The following is a 22,950-nucleotide window of genomic DNA, read 5'->3' on the forward strand; positions in this document are numbered from 1 at the left end:
ACCAAAATATGTATTTAGTTGTTCAGCCGTTTCTTTGTTCTCCATTATAAATTCGCTGTTTCTGACTGTAAGGCTCCTACATTTATCTTCACCAATCTCTTTCTCTTCACAGAAATTTTTACAGTCAGTTTTTATGTTCCCTGCAACCTTACTCTCGTACTCTATTTTCCCCTTCTTAATCAATCCCTTGGTCCTCCTTTGCTGAATTCTAAACTGCTCCCAATCCTCAGGTCTGTTGTTTTTTCTGGCCAATTTGTATGCCTCTTCCTTGGATCTAATACTATCTCTAATTTCCCTTGTAAGCCATGGTTTGGCCCCCAGACTTTGAATGGTTTATTCAACAAAATGCAAATGTACCCTGTACCTCACTGTTTATCTCAAAACTACTATACACCAAACCACCCAGACTAGCTGGTTCTAATCCAATTAAGACACCCACACTCACACCCACAGACACAGACCCAACTACAAGTTCAATTTAAAATAATTTCCAATAACATTATATACATTAATATCTTCATGACAATGAAGGAAGGACATTGGGGAGGTGATGGCGTAGTGACATTGTCGCATTGTTGCTAGACTAGTAATTCAGGGACCCAGGATAATGCTTTGGGGACCTGGGTTCAAATCCTGCCAGATGGTGGAATTTGAATTCAATAAAAATCTGGAATTAAAAGTCTAATGATGACCATGAAACCATTGTCAATTGTTGTTAAAAACCCATCTGGTTCACTAATACCCTTTAGAGAGGGAAATCTGCCATCCTTACCTGGTCTGGCCTACATGTGACTCCAGACCCACAGCAATGTGGTTGACTCTTAAATGCCCTCTGAACAAGGGATGGACAATAAATGCTGGCCTAGCCAACAACACCCGCATCCCGTGAATGAATGAAAAAAAACAATAGTGTAGATTGAGGGAAACTCTTTCTGCTGGCTGAGGAGTCCAGACCTAAACCTTTCAGGAATGAAATAAGGAAATACTTTTACACTAAAGGATAGAAGTTTGGAACTCTCTTCTGCAAATGGCAATTGATGCTAGATCAATTGTTAATTCTGAATGTTAATTAGATGTTAATTCATAATTTTATTACGAGATATAGGGCAACGGTGGGAATTAGGCCACAGATCAGCCATGATTTCATCGAATGGCGGAAGAGGCTCAATCAGCTGGATGGCCTCCTCCTGTTCCTATGCAGTTCCTTGTGATAGCTTGCTGCCACCTGGTGGCTCCTTCCATTAATGCTGCCTAGGGTCTGCAGTAACGGATCGTACACAGGATCACTCAACTACTTCTCTTCAATTAATTATCAGTATGTGCTTCCTCTCTTTATGAAACCGCAGCTAATAGTTTTCCACAACTGAATGGCTTTCCAGGCCAGTGGGAATCATCAGACTGGGTTAGGACCACATATTTCCTTCCCTAGAGGACTTTAGTGAACCAGTTGGGTTTTTATGACAATTTTATGACATTTTTGGCAGTTTTGTTATTACTGGATTTTTAAAACTGAATTCAAATTCTCAAAAACTGCCCTGGTGCGATTAGGAACTCACATTCCCTAGATTACTAGCCCAGTAATACAGCCACTACACTGTTGTACCTCGCCTACTGTTCTGTGTTCCGGTGTGAACTGCTAAGCCCCTTGATCGATAGAGCTCTTTTGGGGACAGTGGTTGAGAACACAAAGAGGAATCCAGTCATAGGACCCGAACCATCAGAAAATTGGGCTCCTCTGCCAGTGCAGTGCTCCCTCAGTATTGCCTTGCAAGTCTCAGCTTCTGTGCTCAAGTAATTGGAACGGGATTCGATCCCATGACACTCTGACACAGAGATAAGAGCTCCATTGAATAGGAACTACAACACAACTAACTGAGAGTAAATAAAGGATACTGATATTAATGTTAGTGAATACACAGTTAACGGGAATGCATCGTCGATACTGTGGATTCAAGTCATCGTAACCTGAAGTTTCAGTGAGTTGGAATCACAGTCTTACCATCAGCACAAAGAAGGCTATTTGGTCTATTGTGCCTTTGTCAGTACTAGCTCCTCACATGGAGTTGTCAACTCTAACCTCCTGCTTTTTCCTCATATTATTCTATGTTTTCCTTTTTTCAACACCTATTGAATCGCCTTTTAAATGATCTTCCAGTCCTTACCTCAATAGCCCCTTATTGCAAAACTTTCCCCATTCTAACAACTCTCTGTGTGAAAACCCTTCATTTACTTCATTGTACGGCCTGGGGGCCTCTCAATCTGTGCCCCTCGGTTCCAGATTCACCAGCCAGGGGAGACAATCTTTCACTGCATATCCTCCAGAAACTTTCCAGAATTATATTCCTCTGTTAAGATTTGCTCTTAACCTTCTCTAGAAAGAGCCCCAATTCTGTGAGTAAAAGCTACAATTTCCAATTTCAAGTTTAATTATTGTAATGGAATTATGAAAATACTTGGGTCCTTTGGCCACAATTTAATTAATAAGAACATAACGTTACCAACAAATGTTACAAGTTAGAGCTCGGGCCCAAAATATTTCTCATCCTTGTTTTGAACCCTCCATGGCCTTGCCCCCCCCTTATCTCTGTAACCTCCACCAGCCCCTATAACTGAGAAACCTGCACTTCCTCAATTCTGGCCTCTTGTGCATCCCTGATTTTAATGGCTCCACCATTGGCAGCCAAGCTCTCAGCTGCTTTGATCCTAAACTCTGGAATTCCCTCCCTAAACCTCTCTGTATTTCTCTCTTCCTTTGAAAGCTCATTGAAAGCAACCCTTTTGACTAAACGTTCGGCCATTGCCTTACGTGACTCGCCGTCGAATTGTGTTTGATAATCGCTCCTGTGGAAGCACCTTGGGAAGCTTTACCATGTTTAAGGGGGTCTATAAATCAATGCTTTTGTTATTTGCTTCTGTTCCGCTGGCTCCATAGAAAAGTTACGGTGCAGAAAGAGGCCATTCAGCCCATCGTGTCTGCGCCGGCCAATAAGAGAAAAAAGAAACCAGCCGCTCATTTTTAATCCCACTTTCCAGCACCTGGTCCGTGGCCTTACAGGTTACAGTGCTTCAGATGCAGATCCAGGCACCTTTTAAATGAGTTGAGTTTATCAGCCTCAACCACCAATTTAGGCAGTGAATTCCAGACGCCCCCATCCTCTGGGTGAAAAAGTATTTCCTTATGTCCCCTCTAATCCTTCTACCAATCACCCTAAATCTATGCCCCCTGGTAATTGACCCCACAGCTAGGGGAAACAAGTCTTTCCTGTCTGCCTTTTCTAGGCTCCTCATAATTTTGTACATCTTGGCCTCCCTTGGTCATGGGTCTCCCCTGTTCTAAGGAAAACAACCCCAGCCTATCCAAATTCTCCTCATGGCTACAATTTTCAAGCCCTGGCAACATTCTTGTAAATGTCCTCTGCACTGTCTCCAGAGCTCAAATTAGACTAAGGCTAATTACATTTCAGTTTGTAAAAAAAAATCAACTGTTGCATATCAGACAGTATGCTTTAAATTTCTGCATCAAATCTACTTCAGCATCAAACTTTTTCTCTTATGTCTTGTCTGTGCTTACAAGGGATCCTTTTTTTAAAACACTCCCTTTCATTAATCTTCAGAATCCTGCTCCAGTTTAATCGCAGCCTCCCTGAACCTTCCTCCTCCTTGTCTTCAACACCATCTGTTTTCGATGTCAAGAGCACAATCACTTCTTTAATTTGACAAAATAAGTCCTCCTTTCTCAACCGCTTTTTAAAAATGTTTTCACAGGCTGTCATTGGCTAGGCCAGCATTTGTTGCCCATCCCTAATTGCCCTTGAGAAGGTTGAACTATCTGGTACCTGACTAATCGTTTCATTCCAAAGATTAATTTTTGGCAAACCTGCTTAGTCTGACAGGTCAATTGATCTGTTCCCATTGAACAGATCTGAATGAACCAAGTCTTGCGCCCATCATGTAGAATTCCAATGGACCCAAGCCCTTCCCATTCCCATTTTGTAATTAATATAAAATGTGCAAACTTTAATTACTTGATGGTAACCAGCCTTGCTTTTATTCTCTCTGGCCTTAATTAATAACAAGAAGACAACACAAGTTAAGGCCTGTTCTCCTTTAGGGGTAACCCACAGGCTTCTTCTCTTCATAAACATATCTCTTCATTTATCCTTGAAAACCTGGGTTGATCTGGCTATGCTCAGTAACTAGAACCACTTGTGAGAAATAACCAAAGCTCTTAGTATGAACTCATCTGTTGTCACAGAGTTCAATTGAATTGTTGAATACATCATTCTAGTTCCCTGATAATATTCCGGGGTTGTTTTAGACTTACAATGGAAGCTTTATATCATTTATTGGATGTGGGTGTTGCTGGCCTTCATTGCCCATCCCTAATCATCCTTGAGAAGATGGTGCTGCCTTTTTGAATACAACTTGTTCAGAGGACAGTTAAGAATCACCTGCATTGTATGGGTCTGGAGTCACATGTAGGCCAGACTGGGTAAGGACAGCAGATTACCCTCCCTAGTGAACCAGGTGGGGTTTTACAACAATCTGGTAGTTTCATGGTCACCATTGCTAATACTAGATTTTTATTCCAGATTAATGTTAAGTGAATTTTAATTCCCAGTTGCCAAGGTGGAATTGGAGGAGGTCTTGTGGTGCAGTGGGTGGTGTTCCCGCCTCTGAGACGGAAGCTCTGGGTTCAAGTCCCATTCCAGGACCTGATGGCCATCGAGGGTGCGTTTGTAAAATGATCAAACAGGTTGTCAACCTGCAAACCCTTCCAATTATGCCAGCAATACAACCACCATCTCCCAGTTTTTACTACACTATTATGTGAGTGTGAGGGGATTTAGTCTATTTATAATCTGCAGTATTGTGAAGTGTTTGGTCCCTTAAAATTGCGAACAATGCAATGAATGAGAAAGGGTCTGGTTCATTGGAATTCTGTACAACGAGAGTGAATGGGAAGGGCTTGGGTCCATTGGAATTCTACATGATGGGTGCAAGACTTGGTTCATTCAGATCTGTTCAATGGGAGTGAATGGGAACAGATTTAATCACTTGGGATTCTGTATATTGGGTATGAGTAGAAAGAGGTTTGTTCATTGAGATTCTATATAATAGGAATGAATGGGAAGGGGTTTGGTCTATTGGGATTCTTTACAATTGCGAGTGCCGTAAGCCTCTAGATGGCTGCACCATTTATTGATATGGAGTTTAATGTTTTTGAACTGTACAGGCTTGGATTGATTTGATTTTGTATCACTCAGCAAGCTCCTAAATAAATGATTGGCTCTGCTACATCGGTCTCCTGCGGGCATTGGCATGGTTATGTTACACCTATCTATAATTAAAGTAATGCACCCAATGGTAACCAGGCTTTACGCTAAATTACAGCCATTAATATTTCAAAGATCATCAGATCCTTGCTCAATCTTACACAACACAAACAACAGAACCGGGATAACCAACTGTTTAACTTCTGGCCTCTGAGAATTGATCCAATGATCAAAATAATCCTATGTTTTGATGTAAAGTTTGGATCAGGTGTTAGTGCCGAAAGCACGAGGTGGTCAAGCATCGCCTCGATTTTAAAATTCTCGTCCTTGCTTGCAAATCCCTCCATGGTCTCACCTCTCCCTCTCTCTGTAATCTCCTCCAGCCCTGCAACCCCTCTGAGTTCCTCCAATTCTTTCTTGCACACCCTGATTTTAAGCATTGCACCATTAGTGGCTGTGCCTTCAGTAGACTGGCCCCACAGCTTTGGAATTCCCTCCATAATCCTCTCACCCTCCCTTTTCTTCTTTAAGACAATCTTTAAATCCTATCCCTTTGATCAAACCTTTGGACATCTGCCCTAATAGCACTTTATGTGTCACATTTTGCTTTATAGAGCTCCTGGGTAGGGCCTGGGATGTTTCGTTACATTGAAAGTGATATAAAAGTGCCAGTTGCTGTTGTTTTAAAAGATTTTCCATGTAACGCTATTAGATGTAAATAAATCACCCTCCACTCTTGGCCCAAATTCAAAGGTCGGCCCCTATTTCTGAGCAGGAAAGAGTCTTGATCGGAAGACCGCAGCCCACTTGGAACAGGGGTGACACTGACCCAACTAAGAGGGAAACTCGGTGAGGGGAAGGACTCTTAACAAAGCCTCGCTGAAGGTTCAAGTATCACATGAAGGAAAGTAATGTAGATTGGCACAGTGCAGTGTCACAAGGTGAGGAGTGGGGTGGTGGGGGTGGGGTGGTGGGGGGGGAGAGAGAGAGAGAGAGCTGTTGCTGAGGATGGGGGAAACAGGTGGCTTTAGGGGGTAGGTGGACTGGAGTAGGAGTGGTTGAGGAGGAGGGGATGGGGAGGAGGAGGTGTTAGTGGAGAGGGCGTTGCTGCGAGTGAGGGAGGCTACTCAAAATTTACCTACTCAAGGTGATGGGGAGGGTATGTTGAGGAGGTGAGCCTTCTGGGGTTGGGGAAGGGATTGTCAGGGAGGGGAACTTTCTGGAGGTGGGGGAAGGGTTGTCGGGGAGGGGAACTTTCTGGAGGTGGGGGAAGGGTTGTCGGGGAGGGGAACTTTCTGGAGGTGGGGGAAGGGTTGTCGGGGAGGGGAACTTTCTGGAGGTCGGGCTTACCGGGGATGGGCAAAGGTGCATTGTGGAGAGCAGGTTGATGCAGATAGGGGTTATATGTTGGGATGGGGAGGAGTTTCACAAGGGGGAAGTTGCTGGACCTGGGGGTAGGAGAGGAGATATTGAGGCAGGGAAGATGGCTAGGGATTGGCAGTGGTGGAGGTGTCAGGGAATTGGGATAGGGAGGGCTACTCAGGGTGGGGGAAGGGGGTTGGAGTATGGGATGTGACTGGGGATGGGGGAGAAGGTCTAACATGGGAAGGGAGAGGTTGAAGTGTCATATTCCATCCAATCTGCAACTCATATAGAGAACTCAAACGTTGTAAATTAAAACCCATGTCTGACTATATCTGAACTCACAGCCCTCGGCACTGAGGCACAAGAACTTGAGTTCTTTAAATGACCTCCTTCCTCTGATTGAATCTGCACAGAGTAAACAATGTTTAAAATCATATCATGGACTTTCAGTGAAGAAAATGGAGCAGACGCGGATTCTCCAGCACTTGGAGTTCGAGAACTGGTTTTGATCTCAGTTCTGAAGTCTTGTGGAGCAGCTCATCCTCAACTGACAGCTAGCTTGGGATTTCAACTGGGGGTGGGGATGAGGGACTGGGGGAGGGGGCTAAGGGGGTGGTACTGAGGGGGTGAGGGACTGGCAGAGGGACTGGGGGGGCGATTGAGGAGGAGGGACTGGGGGAGAGACTCTTGTGGGTAGGGACTCGGGGGATGAGGGACTGGGGGAGGGACAATGGGAGGGAATGGGGGCTGATGGACTGGGGGGGGTGAGGGACTGAGGGGGAGGGACTGGGGGCTGAGGGACTGAGGGAGGCAGGCACTTGGGTGTCAGGGATTGGGGAGCGAGCACTGGGAGGGGGGCGGTTGGGAACTACTGGTGTTGGCTGTGGGTTTTTCCTGGGAACAGGTGTGTTGTTGCAGGTTTTTTTGCTGAATTCCCTCTGTACAAGCAATGGCAAGTTCTAGGCAGCAGGGGGCACAGTGCCACATTCCCAGAGACCTGGAGAAGCGGGAACATCCTCGCTTTAAGGGCGAGCAGCGCAGATTCTTATGAAAATATTGGTTGAACACCTTTAAATGTCCGGCAGGAAGACGGGGCACCTGGCTTCAAGAGATGGCACGAAAAGCAGTGGAAATCTTTTATCTTTGTCTCTGCATTGGCCTCGCGTATTCACAGAGTGAGTCAATCAGCATTTTTTATGTGTTTTGTTGCTTTGTGTTCGTCTCCACTCCAAACAAAACTTTGAAGGAAGTTTTAAGGAAGGCTAAACAATGTTGACGTGTCAAAAAGAGAGTTTTTTTAGTCAACACTTCTGCAACTTCAAACTGTAAAAAAGATTAGCGTCAAAGCCATTCAGATTCTTTCAGTATCTCATTGTGGAAATTTCTCATTGATGAATTTATAATTCTTTCCAAATGTTTTCCTTCAATTTCACATCGCTTCAGCGTTTCCCGCACAGGAAATAATGATTTAAGTGGTGCTCCTCGGTGAAGTGTTTGGTTTGAAATTATTCCTGATTCCTCCCATTAATGTAGAAATCCAGGTTCACCTTTTAACTCTAGTCTTGTTAATTACGATCAAACTTCCTGAATCAGAACCAAACTGTTTAGAAACTGACTGCGGGATAGCCCAGGAGTGAGTTACAGGCTGGAATCTAATCGAGGGGTCCAGGGTGGTTTATATATGGAATAACAGGTACCCGGGAGTGAGTTACAGGCTACAATCTAATCGAGGGGTCCAGGGTGGTTTATATATAGAATAACAGATACCCGGGAGTGAGTTACAGACTGGAATCTAATCGAGGGGTTCGGGTGGTTTACATACAGAATAACAGGTACCTGGGAGTGAGTTACAGACTGTAATCTAATCGAGGAGTTCGGGTGGTTTACATACAGAATAACAGGTACCTGGGAGTGAGTTACAGACTGTAATCTAATCTATATGTAAAAAATAAGATACCCAGAAGCACGTTACGGACTGGAATCTAACCTAGGGTTTCTGGTGTTTATATGTAAAATAACAGATACAAGGAATGAGTTAGAGACTGGAATCTAATCCAGGGGTGAAGGTTCTGGGTCAAATTGTGTACCACTTGTGGCTCAGTGGATAACATTCTTGCCTTTGAGTCAGAAGTTTTAGGTTCAAGGTCCTCCTTCAGAGATTTAAGCAAAAATTGAGACCGACCCTCCATTGAGGGGCTGCTGAACTGGAAGTGATGTCTTTTAAACCGAGGGCCCTTCGGCTGTTTCAGGTGGACATGAAAAATTCCACAGCTGCTAATTCAAAGAGCCAGGAGGGTTTGCCTCGATTTCCTCGCCAATGTTTATTCCTCAACCAGCATTACTAAGAAAGATCGTTTAGTCATTATTACATAATTATTACAAAGTTGAGGTACCTTTCGTTTGCGTTTCTAAGACTTGGGGCTGGACATTTGAAAAGAGGTTATTTTTAGCATTGTTGCACAATCTTACATCAGAACATCAAGATGTATTTGTATTTGAGGTGTGTTTAAAAATTAATGAACACATCGATCTAACTCCATGGAGCTGGGATTGCCAACACTTCCTGGATTTTCCTGGCGAGTCCAGGAATTGAACATTAATTTTGATACATTACATGGGGTATATGGCACAGAGGCAGACCAACAACCTGCATTTATATAGCACCTTTAACATAGTGAAACCTCCAAGGTGTTTCACAGGAATCCTAATCAGACAAAACTTGGCATTGAACTATATAAGGAGATATTGGGAGAGGTGACTAAAAGCTTGGTCAGAGAGGTTGGTGTTAAGGAGCATTTTAAAGGAGGAGAGAGAGGAAAACGGCTTAGGGAGAGAATTTCAGAACCTAGAGCCTTGACAGCTGAAGGCACAGCCACCAGTGGTGGAGGGATTAAAATCAGGAATGCTCAAAAGACCAGAATTGCAGGAGCGCAGAGATCTTGGAGGGTTTTGTGGCTGGAGGAGGTTACAGAGATGGGGAGGGTTGTAGGGGCTGGAGGAGGTCACAGAAATAGGGAGGGGTAAGGACATAGGAGGGATTTGAAAACAATGAGAATTTTAAAATCGAGGTGTTGCTGGACCAGGAGACAATGTTTTCTTTTATTCTTTTATGGGATGAGGACATCACTGGCAAGGCCAGCATTTGTTACCCATCCCTAATTGCCCTTGAGATGGGTCAGCAAGCGCAGGGAGTGATTTGCGAATGCGACTTAGTGCGAGTTAGGCCAGGCAGCAGAGATTTGGATTTGGGTAGCAGGAGAGAAAATAGAAAAGCAAACTTTAGCGATGAGGAAATAAAGGTTGTGTGACTGACAGTCAAGAGTCATTTGAAAAATGTAGAGTTTCACTTTCCAATTGGTTGTGAGATGGCAGAGTGAGGGGGTGTAACCAATAGCAAGAGGGTGGGGCGAGGCAGATTGGAAGCGAGGGGGTGGGGAGGGTTAGGTGTTGAAAGCTCCTGTAGTTGGCAACCTCTTTACATGGGCATGTATACACCAGTGTGACCCATAGGAGCAAAGTACTGAGTCACCTCTCCCACCAACAGATTTCTCTGATGAGATTAGAGTTCTCAATGGCACTGGACAAGTATAAGGACATAAAAAAAAGGAGCAAGAGTAGGCCATTCAACCCTTCAAGCCTGCTCTGCTATTCAATAAGATCATGGCTGTCTGCCATCAACTCAACTTTCCCACCCATCCCCATTTCCCTCCATTCCCTTAGTGCCCAGAAATCTGTCGATCTCAGTCTTGAATATTCTCATTGACTGAGCATCCGCCGCCGTCTGGGGAAGAGAATTCCAAAGTTTCACAACCATCTAAGTGAAGAAATTTCTCCTCATCTCAGTCCCAAATGGTCAGCCCCTTATCCTGAGACTGTCTCCCCTCGTTCTAGACTCTCCAGTCAGGGGGAAGCAGCCTCTCAGCAGCGACCATGTCAAGCCCCTTAAGAATTATATATCCAGAGAACATAGGCCCAGTTATCTCAATCTCTGCTCCTCGGACAACTCTGCTATCCCAGGAATCAGTCTAGTGAACCTTCATTGCACCCTATCTGAGGCATTACCTTCAGTAATATAATGGGCAGCAGAAACACAGTTCTATAATAGTTAAACAAATTGCATATGATAAGGCAAAAAAGCCCCCAAATCCAATCTAAATCACAAAGATGATTTTCTGGTGCGCCTGCTGTTGCTGTGATTTCGCCTTCTTGAACCGCTGCAGTCCATGTGGTGTAGCTACACCCACAGTGCAGTTAGGGAGGGAGTTCCAGGATTTTGACATAGCGACAGTGAAGGAACGGTGATATATTTCCAAGTCAAGATGGTGAGTGACTTGGATGGGAACTTCCAGCTGGTGGTGTTCCCATGTGTCTGCTGCCCTTGTCCTTCTAGATGGTAGTGGTCGTGGGTTTGGAAGGTGCTGTCTAAAGGAGCCTTGGTGAATTCCTGCAGTGCATCTTGTAGATGGTACATACGGCTGCTACTGTGTGTTGGTGGTGGAGGGAGTGAATGTTTGTGAATATTGTGCCAATCAAGCAGACTGCTTTGTCCTGGACGGTGTCCAGCTTCTTGAACTTGATTTTATGCATGGCAAGATCTCACAAACAGCAACCCTAGTCTCAGTAATGGTGACCATGACATGTAAATATCATGTAAATGTCATGTAAATACCCATCTGGTTCACTAACCTCCTCTAGGGAAGGAAATCTGCCGTCCTTACCCGGTCTGGCCTACATGTGACTCCAGACCCACAGCAATGTGATTGGCTCTTAGTTGTCCTCTGCAATGTCCTAGCAAGCCACCCAGTTCAAGGGCAATTTGGGATGGGCAACAAATGCTGGCCTTCCCAGTGATGCCCACATCCCATGAAAGAATAAAGGAAAAAAATGTGATAACGATCAGATTATCTAAACAATTTGACCTTAATTTTAATCAGCATCTGCAGAGGGAGAAGCAGAGTTAATGCTTCAGGTCGATGACCTTATGTCAGAACAATAATAATAAAATGTTGGCCTTTTACTTTCAGATGAGATATTAAACCCAGGTCACATCTGCCCTCTCAGGTAGACACAAAACGATCCTATAACACAACTACCCGGTCTCCATTGTCTATCCCTTAACCAGCACCTTCAAACAGATTAGTATCACAATGATGTTTGTGGGATCTTGCTGTGTGCAAATTCGCTGCTGCATTTCCAAAGTCTCCCTGCCTCTCTCTCCTCCTTTAAGAAGCTCCAAAAACTAACTTTTTTGAGCAAGTTTTTGGTCACCTGTCCTAATATTGCCTATGTGGTTTGTTGTCAAATTTTGCTTGATAACACTCCTATGAAGTACCCTGGGAAGTTTTACTATGTTAAAGGTGCTATATAAATGCAAATTGTTGTTGCTCCTCATGTGCTTCTGATGTTAAAGAGAATGCCTTGCCTTACTGACAACAGCCCCTTTGATGAATTAGGCGCTTGTTGGTTCTTAATTTGATTTTATTTCCTCAGACTCTACTATCACTCCAGCTCCATCAACCGCTACGGAAAACAAGAACCAGGCCACAGCCCCTGCGACCAACAGCGAGACACAAACGTCCAGCGTAATACCAACAGCCAGCACGACAGGAACACCCAACATAACAAATTCCCACGCAACAGAAGCGCCCAACGTAACAACCGCCAACACAACCGGAGTGCCCAACACAACGCCAAATGTGCCTTCCAGTGGATCAGAAAATGCGAGCACAGTTGTAAGCACCACCGTGACCCCGTTGGCTACAAATGGCACCCAGTCAACTGCGGCCAACCAGACCAACATTGCAGCCTCTACCTCCAGTCCTAATAGCACACTGTCGACCCTAGCCCCCACCACACACACGGCGGCGAACTCCACAGTCACACCAACATTGAATGCCACAGGTCAGCCATTGAACTCTGTCGACATTAACCGTTGCAACATTTGACTGTAAAAGGGGAGGTTATCTTCTCAGGTTGCGCTTACAGCAGGTGCGGAGAAAGATAGAAAGTATTTGTATAGCCCCTTTCAAGATGGTACTTTTGAAGTGTAGGCAGTGTTGTAATATGGTGAAATATGGCAAGAAGGCCTATCACCACCTTCTCAAAGGGCATCCAGAGATGGGCAATAAATGTTGGCCTTTCCAGCAACAGCAACATCCCAAGAATAACTAAACAAATTCTGTTAATCTGTATAATTACCATGTTTTGTAACAGGCCTGTGTATGATGTGCTACTCGGGCCCGGGAAGGCCTTGAGAATCTTTACTTGGTACAAAGTTTAATTGGTTGGTGTTGGTGGATGTGATGTTTCAGCCAATCAAAGTACCTAAACGCACAAACACGTTACTCTGTCTCAAAACATAAACTCCTGTCACAAAAGGAGGAACCAATCACATTCTTGCAAACAGATATTCAGTGAGAGGCTGATGTTGTTTTCTCATCAAATAGCCCCAACAAATATAATTTGGCATAATGAGGCTGAGGGGAGATTTAATTGAGGCGAATAAAGTTATGAGGGGCCTAGATAGAGTGGAGAGGAAGGACCTGTTTCCATTAGCAGAGAGATTGATAACTGGGGACATGGATTTAAAGTAATGGGTAGAGGGAAGTTGAGGAGAAATTTTTTCAGAGGGTGGTTGGAGTTTGGAACTCACTGCCTGAAAGGGTGGTAGAGGCAGAAACCCCCAGCGCATTCAAAAAATTCTTGGATACACACTTAAAGTGTTGTCACTTACAGGGCTGTGGACCAAGAGCTGGAAAGTGAGATTAGAGTGGATAGCTCGTTTTTGACTGGCAGAGGCGCAATGGGCCAAATGACATCCATCTGTGAATGTTCTGTCTTTTTATGTTTTGGGGGAGATGGTGGTGTAGTGGACTAGTAATCTAGAGGCCCCAGCTAATGCTCTGGGGGCATGGGTTCAAATCCTGCCAAGGCAGTTGATGGAATTTAAATTCAATTTAAAAAAAAATTTGTTCATGGGGTGTGGGCGTCGCTGGCTAGGCCAACTTTTATTGCCCATCCCTAATTGCCTTTGTTCAGAGGGCATTTAAAAGTCAACCACATTGCTGTGGGTCTGGGGTCACATGTCGACCAGACCAGGTAAGGACGGCAGATTTCCTTCCCTAAAGGACATTAGTGAACCAGATGGGTTTTTATGACAATCGGCAATGGTTTCATGGTCATCATCAGACTTTTAATTCCAGATTTTTAAAAATTTCACCATCTGCTGTGGTGGGTTTTGTACCCTGGCCTCCAGAGCATTACCCTGGGTCTCTGAATGATACCATTATGCCACTGCCTCCCCACCTGCCTTAATAATTCTGGAATTAAAAGCTAGTCTAATGGTGACCACGAAACCATTGTCGATTGTCGTAAAAATCCATCTGGTTCACTAATGTCCTTTAGGGAAGGAAATCTGCCGTCCTTACCTGGTCTGGCCTACATGTGACTCCAGACCCACAGCGATGTGGTTGACTCTTAAATGCCCTCTGAAATGGCCTAAGCAAGCCATTTAGTTGAACCCATCTGCCAGATGGAACTGGCCGGACCACCTGGCATTGACCTATGCACTGGAATGACAATTGGCACATCCAACCAGCCCTGTTGACCCTGCAAAGTCCTCCTTACTAACATCTGGGCGGCTTGTGCCAAAATTGGGAGAGCTGTCTCACAGACTAGTCAAACAACAGCCTGACATGGTCATACTCACAGAATCATACCTTACACATCATCCCTGGGTATGTCCTGCCCCATCGGCAGGACAGACCCACTAGAGGTGGTGGCACAGTGATATAAAGTCGGGAGGGAGTTGCCCTGGGAATGCTCAACATTGATTCCAGACCCCATGAAGTCTCATGGCATCAGGTCAAACATGGGCACGGAAACCGCCTGCTGATTACCATCTATGTACAACTCCCCCGCCACTCCCCAAAGGAAGCATTGAGGGTGGCAAGGGCACAGAATGTACTCTGCATGGGGGACTTCAATAAAAATTAGCTTAACAATAATCTTGTCCATTATATCTTTCCATACCTTGAGTAACTTTCTGCTGCAGACACCTCCCTTTTGTGGGTCTTGGGGCTCCAACTTTTGCTCCTTGTTGCATCAGTTATAGAAAAGACCATGCCCCTTATTATGAAAGTGTCATTCACACTTGTGTGAACGTGTGCTACACTTTCTCAGTCTGTGGGAGTTCCAACTGTGGGAGAGTGGCACTTATGTCAAGGTGAGCAGCAAAATAATGATTGTCGACATGATTTAAACCATAGTGAAACCTATCTCCGAACAACAACATTGCTTCCTAAAGATTAAGTTGGACCACTCACCTCAAAAGAATGAAACAACTTGCATTTCTATAGCACCTTTTAGATCCTCAGGCCACCCCAAAGCGCTTAACAGCCAATGAAATACTTTTTGAAGCGCAATCACCATTGTTACATGGGAAATGTGGCAGCCAATTTGTTGCACAGCAAGATCCCATAGACATGTGATAATGACCTTTACTGGTCTTTACTGATATAAAAGCAAAATACTGCAGATACTGGAAATCTGAAACGAAAACAAAAAACTGCTGGAAAAACTCAGCAGGTCTGGCAGCATCTGTGGAGAGAGAAACAGAGTTAATGTTTTGAGTCCGTATGCCTGAAGAGTTTTACCAGCATTTCTGTTTTCATTTAATCTTTAGTGATGTTAGTTGAGGGATAATTCTTGACCTGGACTCCGGGGAGAATTCTCCTGTCCAACTTTGAATATATGGGGCAGGACTCTTCATATGGTAGGCGGACTGGGCGGGAGCGGGTGCAGAGCTGGTCGACACCCACGATTGGCTCTGCGCTGCAATGTTACGCGGGCGGGCCAATTAAGGCCTGTGTAATATGCAGCCGGTAGTCCTCAGCGCTACCTGTGTGGGCGGGGGGAGGAGGGAGAGTCAGGGCCCAGGGAGACTGAATGAATGTTAAAATAATTAAATAAATGATTAAAAAATTTAAATATGTCCCCTAATGTGACTGTGTCCCATGAGTGGGGGCATGTTTTTATATTTATGAAAATTTATTTATCTATTTCATAAAAGCTTCAGGAAACCTCATCCCGCCCGTGGATGAGGTTTCCTGAAAAACGCGAAGGCCGCTTGGACTTTTCGCCTGCCCGACAACCTTAAGGTTGGACGGGGCAGTGTTCACAAGTGGTTCAATTAATTTCTTAATGGCCTTAATAGGACATTTCAGCGGGTGGGCAGTTGACTCTGGCGCATGATCGCCGAACGAAATATCGCGATGGCGCGCAGTGACATCAGGACGCACACCCGATGTCATCATGCATCATTTTACACGTCGGCGTGCTGGGCAAAACTCCACCCATGGAATAGGTCAACAATGGAAAGATTTCTCAAAGTGAAGAATTTGATGAATATAAATTTACAGCACAGAAGCAAGTCATTCGGCCCAACTGGTCCGCGCTAGTATTCAGGCTCAACCCTAGTCTCTTCCTGCCCGACTTCATCTCATCCTATTAGCATGTTCTTCTATTCTTTTCCCCCCACGTGTGGTATCTACACCGTTTGCCTCAGCCACACCCTGTGGTAGCGCGTTCATCAAACTTCCAGTTTGCGGGAATGCAACCCTGTCACTGGTAATTTCGAGGTCACGTCAAATGGCACACGGCTGCTCCCCACCCTAGGTGTAGGCAGTGCCCCTTTAAGAAAACGAAGGGTTTGTGAATTTTAATCAGACCCTGCTCACAGGCCAGGTTCCCAAGAGTACAGCATGTTCTAATCTGGGTTTATTGCCACCAGAGAGAAATGCCAGCTGTGAAGGAGATAGTGGGGAGGCACAGGCAACTCATAAGGTGGGTGGGGTGATGTTTGTTGACGGGTTAGACTTCTAAAAATGAACACGCTAGCAATGAGCAGCACGTGACTGGGACCGGAATTAAAATTTTAACTCACAGCTCAGGAACCCAACTCTCCAACCTAACGCATGCCATCCATTAATGCCCTTGATTTCCATGGAAGTTCTGATCCCCCCCAACCCCACCGCCCCCATGCTCGCTGACCTATACTGGCACCCGGCCCAGCAACACCCCAACTTTAAAATTTTCATCCTTGTTTTCAAATCCCTCTATGGTCTCGCCCCTCCTGATCTCTGTAACCTCCTCCAGCCCCCACAATCCTCTGAGATCTCTGAATTCCTCTCATTCCGGCCTCTAGAGCATCCCCAATTTTAATCGCTACACCATTGGTGGCTGGCCCTTTAGCTGCTTGGAAGTTCCTACTTCCCTTCCTCTTACTCTGGAAGTTCCTCCCTAAACCTGTCAACTTCTCTACCTCCCTTTCCTCCTTTTAAGATGCTGCTTAGAACCTACCCATTTGACCGATTTTTTTTTGGTCATCTGTCCTAATATCTCCATGGCTCGGTGTCAAATAATCACTCCAGTGGAACATTTTATAATGTTGAAGGTGCTATTTAAATGAAGGTTGCTGTTGTTCCAGGCCAGGGTGTGGTGTAAGATGCTGTAAATATAATCAGGGGGATTTAATTCACCAACATGATGAGAGCACAGGTTGCATTCTCTGTATTACACTTACCTCTGCTTTGTTCTTCTTCCTTTCAGCTCCTGCTCTATTCACCAATACAAAGACAACAGAGTTAACGCCAGAGGGTATGTCAAGATATCATGAATCCTTTCCTTGTTTAAATTCACTAATTCATTTATTTTTGTCACACTCTCACTCTCTGCCCAGCGCATCCATCCTCAGTCATGTAACCGGGACACCTCCCACCTGAAATACCTCCCCAGCCAGAGTCAGGTCCACCTCTCACTTGAAGGAATTTGGTGAATTGGTTCCTGCTGCAGGAGCTGACAGCCAATTCCACATTTCCACTATCACTGGGAAAAGAACCACCTCCTAACATCCAACCTAAATCTGATTGCATGCACCTTCAAATTATAACCAGGGTCCTCTTTAACCAATTTAATTGGAACAAACTCTCAACTGGAACACAATCTATTCCCTTGAACCTCACTCAGATCACCCCTGAGCCTACTTTCTCTAAAGTGTAAAATCACAGCTCCTTTAGCTGGTCTCGCTAAGACTAGTCTAGCAGCCTCCCTCTGCACCCTTTCCAAAGCCTCAGTATCACCCGCCATATGAGGACACCAACCCTGTATGCAGTATTCTAACATACTCTTGAACAAGGTCTTTTACAGGACAAGATATTGTGTATGGCCTTGTGATCAATTATCTTATGAATATAACCCAACTCCCTGCTCACTCTTGCTATTATGGTATTGCTCATGAATCTTTGTCCTGATCTCTCTCTTTCTCCATTTGCTTTAATGCTTTTCCCTGAAGGGTCTTGACATGTTCATCATTTCTTATGCATAACAATGCACTTTTCCAAATTAAACATAATTTGCCAGTCACAAGCCCCATTCCCCTTCACATAGACTGTATGTGTCTGCATGTGTGTTTTGGTATATACTCTAATTTGCCTGTTTAATATTATTCTGCCTTTATTCTAGCTGGTTTCCCAAAACGCCAGACTCTAGATGCTGGACTAATTGCTCTTATTATATTCCTGGTGGTAATTTTAATTATTGGGGTGCTCGTTGCTATGGTGAGATATTCACACCAAGGGAAACCTGAGTTTAAACGACTTCAAGAATTGCCAATGGTATGTATGTCAAATTAATGTGTGTGTGCATATAGCCCTGTGCATATTTAAGTGTTTGTATCTACATGAAGGCAATCTTGTGGCACAGTGGGCGATGTCCCTGCCTCTAAGCCAGAAGGTTCAAGTCCCACTCCAAGGCTTGATAGCCAAGGAAGGTGCATTCGCAATGTGGCCAAAGAGACTGAGTATCAAAGTAAAAAACAGAAAATGCTCAGGAAAAACTCAGTAGGTCTGACAGTGTCTGTGGAGAGAGGAAACAGAGTTAACATTTCAAGTCTGTATGATGCTTCTTCAGAACATTAACACTGTTTCTCTCTCCATAGATGCTGTCAGACCTGCCTGAGTTTTTCCAGCATTTTCAGTTTTTATTTCAGATTTCCAGCATCCGCAGTATTTTACTTTTCTCTTGGGCTGAGTATCAACTTGTAAATCCTTCCAACTCAGGCCAATGGCAGGAGGTAAGAGCGGGAGAGATTCCTGGTCAGCCATGTGATGGAAAGACCATTGGAGCCTCTACCATCAGTATCCATAGCTCCAGACTACATGCTTGTGAAAGTGAATGTTACCACAGCTCCTTGGAAGAGTGGGGGGTGGGGTATTGGGCTTGGCTCAGTTGGCTGGATGGTTGGTGTGGCTCAGATTGGTGCCAACAGCGCAGTGTTCCATCCCAGCTCTGGCTGGGTTGGATTCGGAGCCTCCCATGGCCCCAAGGACTGGAAGTGAACAAGAAGAATGTGTATGAAGTGTACAGTCTCTGCAACTACTGAATGTGCCCGTGTGTCAGATAGCTCTGCCTGGGTATTGTGTATGTTTGTGTTATGAATTTTCATATATTTATGTATAGTTTATTGTGTGTGTGTCTGTACAGCCCAAATTATTACAAAAACTTAGGTTTTAGCTTCTCGGGGTAATATATTAGTATGGATGGAGGATTGGTTAATGGACAGAAAACAGAGAGTAACAATAAACGGGTCATTTTCAAGTTGGCAGGATGTTGCACATTGGCTGCCACAAGCATTAGTGCTTGGGCCTTAGCTATCTACCATTCACAACTTCCTTGGTTGCGAATTCACTTACATGCACTTTTTACTTTGTAGACAGCATCGCCCATCGCGTAAGCAATGCTCGCTTATCCACGGTTTCTTCTCTCTCTCTTCTTTTCCCGGGGAGACGGCAGCCATGACGGAGCGCCCAGAGCTCCAATAATGGCTCTATTCAATTTTAAATTTGCCCTGATATATTGCTCAGAGGATCCCCAACCTGTCCAATGCAGGTACTGCACCACATTTTTGCTGGTGTGTCCAGTACTGCCCTTTCATGGCCGGAACAGATCTCATTGAATTCCATTCAAAAGTATGCTCCCCCCCCTTCGAAATTTCACCGTTTGCGAGATATCATGGGAACATAACCCCTGCGAATGGAGGAACTTTACTGTATATCACTGACTGGATGAGGGGATCGAGTGCAATATACCCAAGATTGGTCATGATACAAAGTTGGGTGAGAAAGTATACAGGCTGCAAAAAGACTTAAAAGCAAAATACTGTGGATGTTGGAAATCCGAAATAAAAACAGAGAATGCTAGAAAAACTCAGCAGGTCTAGCAGCATCTGTGGTAAGAGAAATAGAATTAACGTTTCGAGTCGAATATAACTCTTCTTCAGAACCCCAAGAAGAGTCACATTCGCAGTTGCCGGGAGCTAGGTGTTCTTGTAAGCAGATCACACAAAGTTAACATGTAGGTACCCCAAATAATCAGGAAAACAAATGGTATGTTATCCTTTATTAAAAAGGGATTGGAATATAAAATTAAGTGTTATTACTGCAATTAGTTTGGGTGAGAATACCTCTGGAGGACTGTGTACAGTTTTGGCCTCTTTCAATAGAAGGATACTTGCCCTAGAGGGAGTGCAATGATGGTTCACTAGACTGGTTCCTGGGATGAGAGATTATCCTATAAGGAGAGATTGAGTAAACTAGACCTACATTAACTGGAGTTTAGAGGAATGACAGGGGATCTCATTGAAACATATGAGAGTCCTAAGGGGCTTGACAAAGTAGAAAGTGAGAGGCTGTTTCCCCCCTGCTGGAGAGTCTAGAACTAAGGGGTCATCATCTCATGATAAGGAGGTGCTCATTTAGGACTGAGATTAGGAGTAATTTCTTTACTCAGAGGGTTCTGAGACTTTGCAATTCTCTATTGTAGAGGGTTGTGGGTATTCAGTGGTTGAATATATTTAAGTCAGTGATAGGCAGATTTTTGGATACAAAGGGAATCAAGGAGTATGAGGATATTGGGGTAGTATGGGAAGATGGAGCTAAGGTAGAAGACCAGCCAAGATCTTATTAAATTGTGGAGCAGGCTTGAAGGGCGGAGTGCCCTTCTTCATACACAGTAATACAGTTCCTATTTCTTGTGTTCTTGTCTGTCTGTGTGCACTAAATATCACAAATTGCACCAACAGCTCATTTCACTCATTGAATCCCACTGCCATTGTCCATGGGTTGCTCTGTGCCTTTTACAGTGAAAAATTAAAACAGCTTAGATTTTGATACCAGAATAAGCGACTTATCATGCCTGAGGAAAGTGCCTTACCATTTAAACGGTGGTTCACCTGCTTCACTTGGGTGCTCACACCCTTGTTGACTTTGGATCAGTGCCTGGAGCTGTTGTTTCCAATTCTGGTGCTCCAAATGTGTTCACTCCGACCTTATATTTGCTAATCTCTCTTTCCTGGACTGTTCCTATTGAAGCACCTGACTCAGCATTTCACTGATCCTCCTGACTGCTTGGCACCCAGCATTCCTCAACTTGGGAATCCAGGACCATGGAAGGAATTCAGTGAAAGCCTCAGCTGTCTGTTGAGGCCTGACCTGCCATGGGCATATTGTGATGCCAGAAAGGACCACTGGGTGCCTCCACCTAGGTTCAGTGGGAAAGGACTCTTATAGCAAAGAAAGATCCCAGATTGGACTCCTAGGTTGATTATTAAAAAACAATAATTCTTTCATGGGATGTGGGCGTCACTGACAGGGCCAGCATTTGTTGCCCATCCCTAATTGCCCTTGAACTGAATGACTTGCACACCATTTCAGAGGGCAGTTAAGAGTCAACCACATTGCTGTGGGCCTGGAGTCACATGTAGGCCAGACTGGGTAAGGATAACAGACTTCCTTCCCTAAAGGACATTAATGAACCCAGATGGGTTTTTACAACACTCAGCAATGGTTTCATGGTCACCATTACTGAGACGAGTTTTCAATTCCAGATTATTAATTGCCATGGCGGGATTTGAACCCATGTCCCCAGAGCATTAACCTGGGCCTCTGGATTATTAGTCCAGTGACATTACCACTCCCCCACACCCCCCAATTAAGGAGAACAGACCCATCTTCTCCAACCTATTCACGTTGCTGAAGTTCCTCATCCCTGGAACCATTCTTGTGAAGCTTTCTGCACCCTCTCCAATGCCTTCACATTCTACTTAAAGTGTGGTGCTCAGAATTGGACACAATACTCCAGTTGAGGCTGAACAGGGTTTTATACAGGTTCGTCATGGCTTCCTTGTTTTTATAGTCTATGTCCCTATTTATAACGCTCGGGATCCTTTCTGTTTTTAACTGCTTTCTGCATCTGCCTTGTCAGCCTCAATGATTTGTGCACATATACCCTCAGGTCCCTTTGCCCCTGTACCTCCTTTTAGAATTGTGTCCTTTATTTTATATTGCCTTTCCTCATTCTTCCTGCCAAAATGAACCATTTCACTCTTCTTTGCATTAAATTTCATTTCCCACTTACTGCCCATTCCACCAGTCTGTTTAAGCTCTCTTGAGGTTTACCATCTAGAAGGACAAGGGCAGCAGACACATGGGAACACCACCGCCTGCAAGTACCTCTCCAACCCTCACACCACCCTGACTTGGAAACATATCGCCATCCCTTCACTGTCGCCGGGCCAAGATCCTAGCACTCCCTTCCTAACAGCACTGTGGATGTACCTACACCACATGGACTGCAGCGGTTCAAGAAGGCAGCTCACCACCACCTTCTCAAGGGCATTTTAAGGGGGACAACAAATGCTGGCCTAGTCAGCGATGCCCACACTCTGTGAAATAATTAAAAAAAATCGTCCTCACAGTTTACAATACTTCCAAATTTTCTGTCACCTGCAAATTTTGAAATTATGCCCCTGCTCATCCAAGTCTAAGTCATTACTAGCAGTAATCCTCAACTCTCTCTGGGCTACAGCAGGTAGGTTTCTTATCCTGAGATTGAGTAAAATGGGCCTATGTTCTTTGGAATTTAGGAAAATGAGAGGCGATCTCATTGAAATGTGCAAAATGCTGAGAGGGTTTGACAAGGTCAATGCTCAGAGGTTGTTTTCCCCTGGCTGCAGAGTCTAGAACACAGGGCCACAGTCTCAGGAGAAGGGGATTTTCAACTGAAATGAGGACAAATTTCCTTACCGACAGGATTGTGAATCTTCGGAATTCTCCACCCCGGAGAGCAATGGATCCTCAGTCATTGAAAATATTCAAGAATGAGAGCGAAAGGTTGTTGGACATTAACAAACTCGAAGGATATGGAGATAGCGCAGGAAAGTGGAGTTGAGGCAGAAGATGAGCCATGACCTTAT

General features: G+C 44.6%; 1 protein-coding gene across 2 annotated transcripts in view; it reads left to right on the forward strand.

The window, feature by feature from the left end:
* The first annotated feature begins 7,673 nt into the window (after nt 1-7,673).
* Nucleotides 7,674-22,950, forward strand: part of LOC144689026 (uncharacterized) — a 28,358-nt gene continuing 13,081 nt past the window's right edge. For both annotated transcript variants that reach the window (XM_078556135.1, XM_078556136.1), the window contains exons 1-4: nt 7,674-7,816; nt 12,132-12,542; nt 17,250-17,297; nt 18,162-18,313. In XM_078556135.1, coding sequence (XP_078412261.1) covers nt 7,753-7,816; nt 12,132-12,542; nt 17,250-17,297; nt 18,162-18,313 — 675 coding nt within the window. In that variant the 5' untranslated portion in view covers nt 7,674-7,752. The remainder of the gene's footprint in view (nt 7,817-12,131; nt 12,543-17,249; nt 17,298-18,161; nt 18,314-22,950) is intronic.

The sequence above is a fragment of the Cetorhinus maximus genome, chromosome 13, assembly GCF_964194155.1.
Source record: "Cetorhinus maximus chromosome 13, sCetMax3.hap1.1, whole genome shotgun sequence".
Taxonomy (NCBI): domain Eukaryota; kingdom Metazoa; phylum Chordata; class Chondrichthyes; order Lamniformes; family Cetorhinidae; genus Cetorhinus; species Cetorhinus maximus.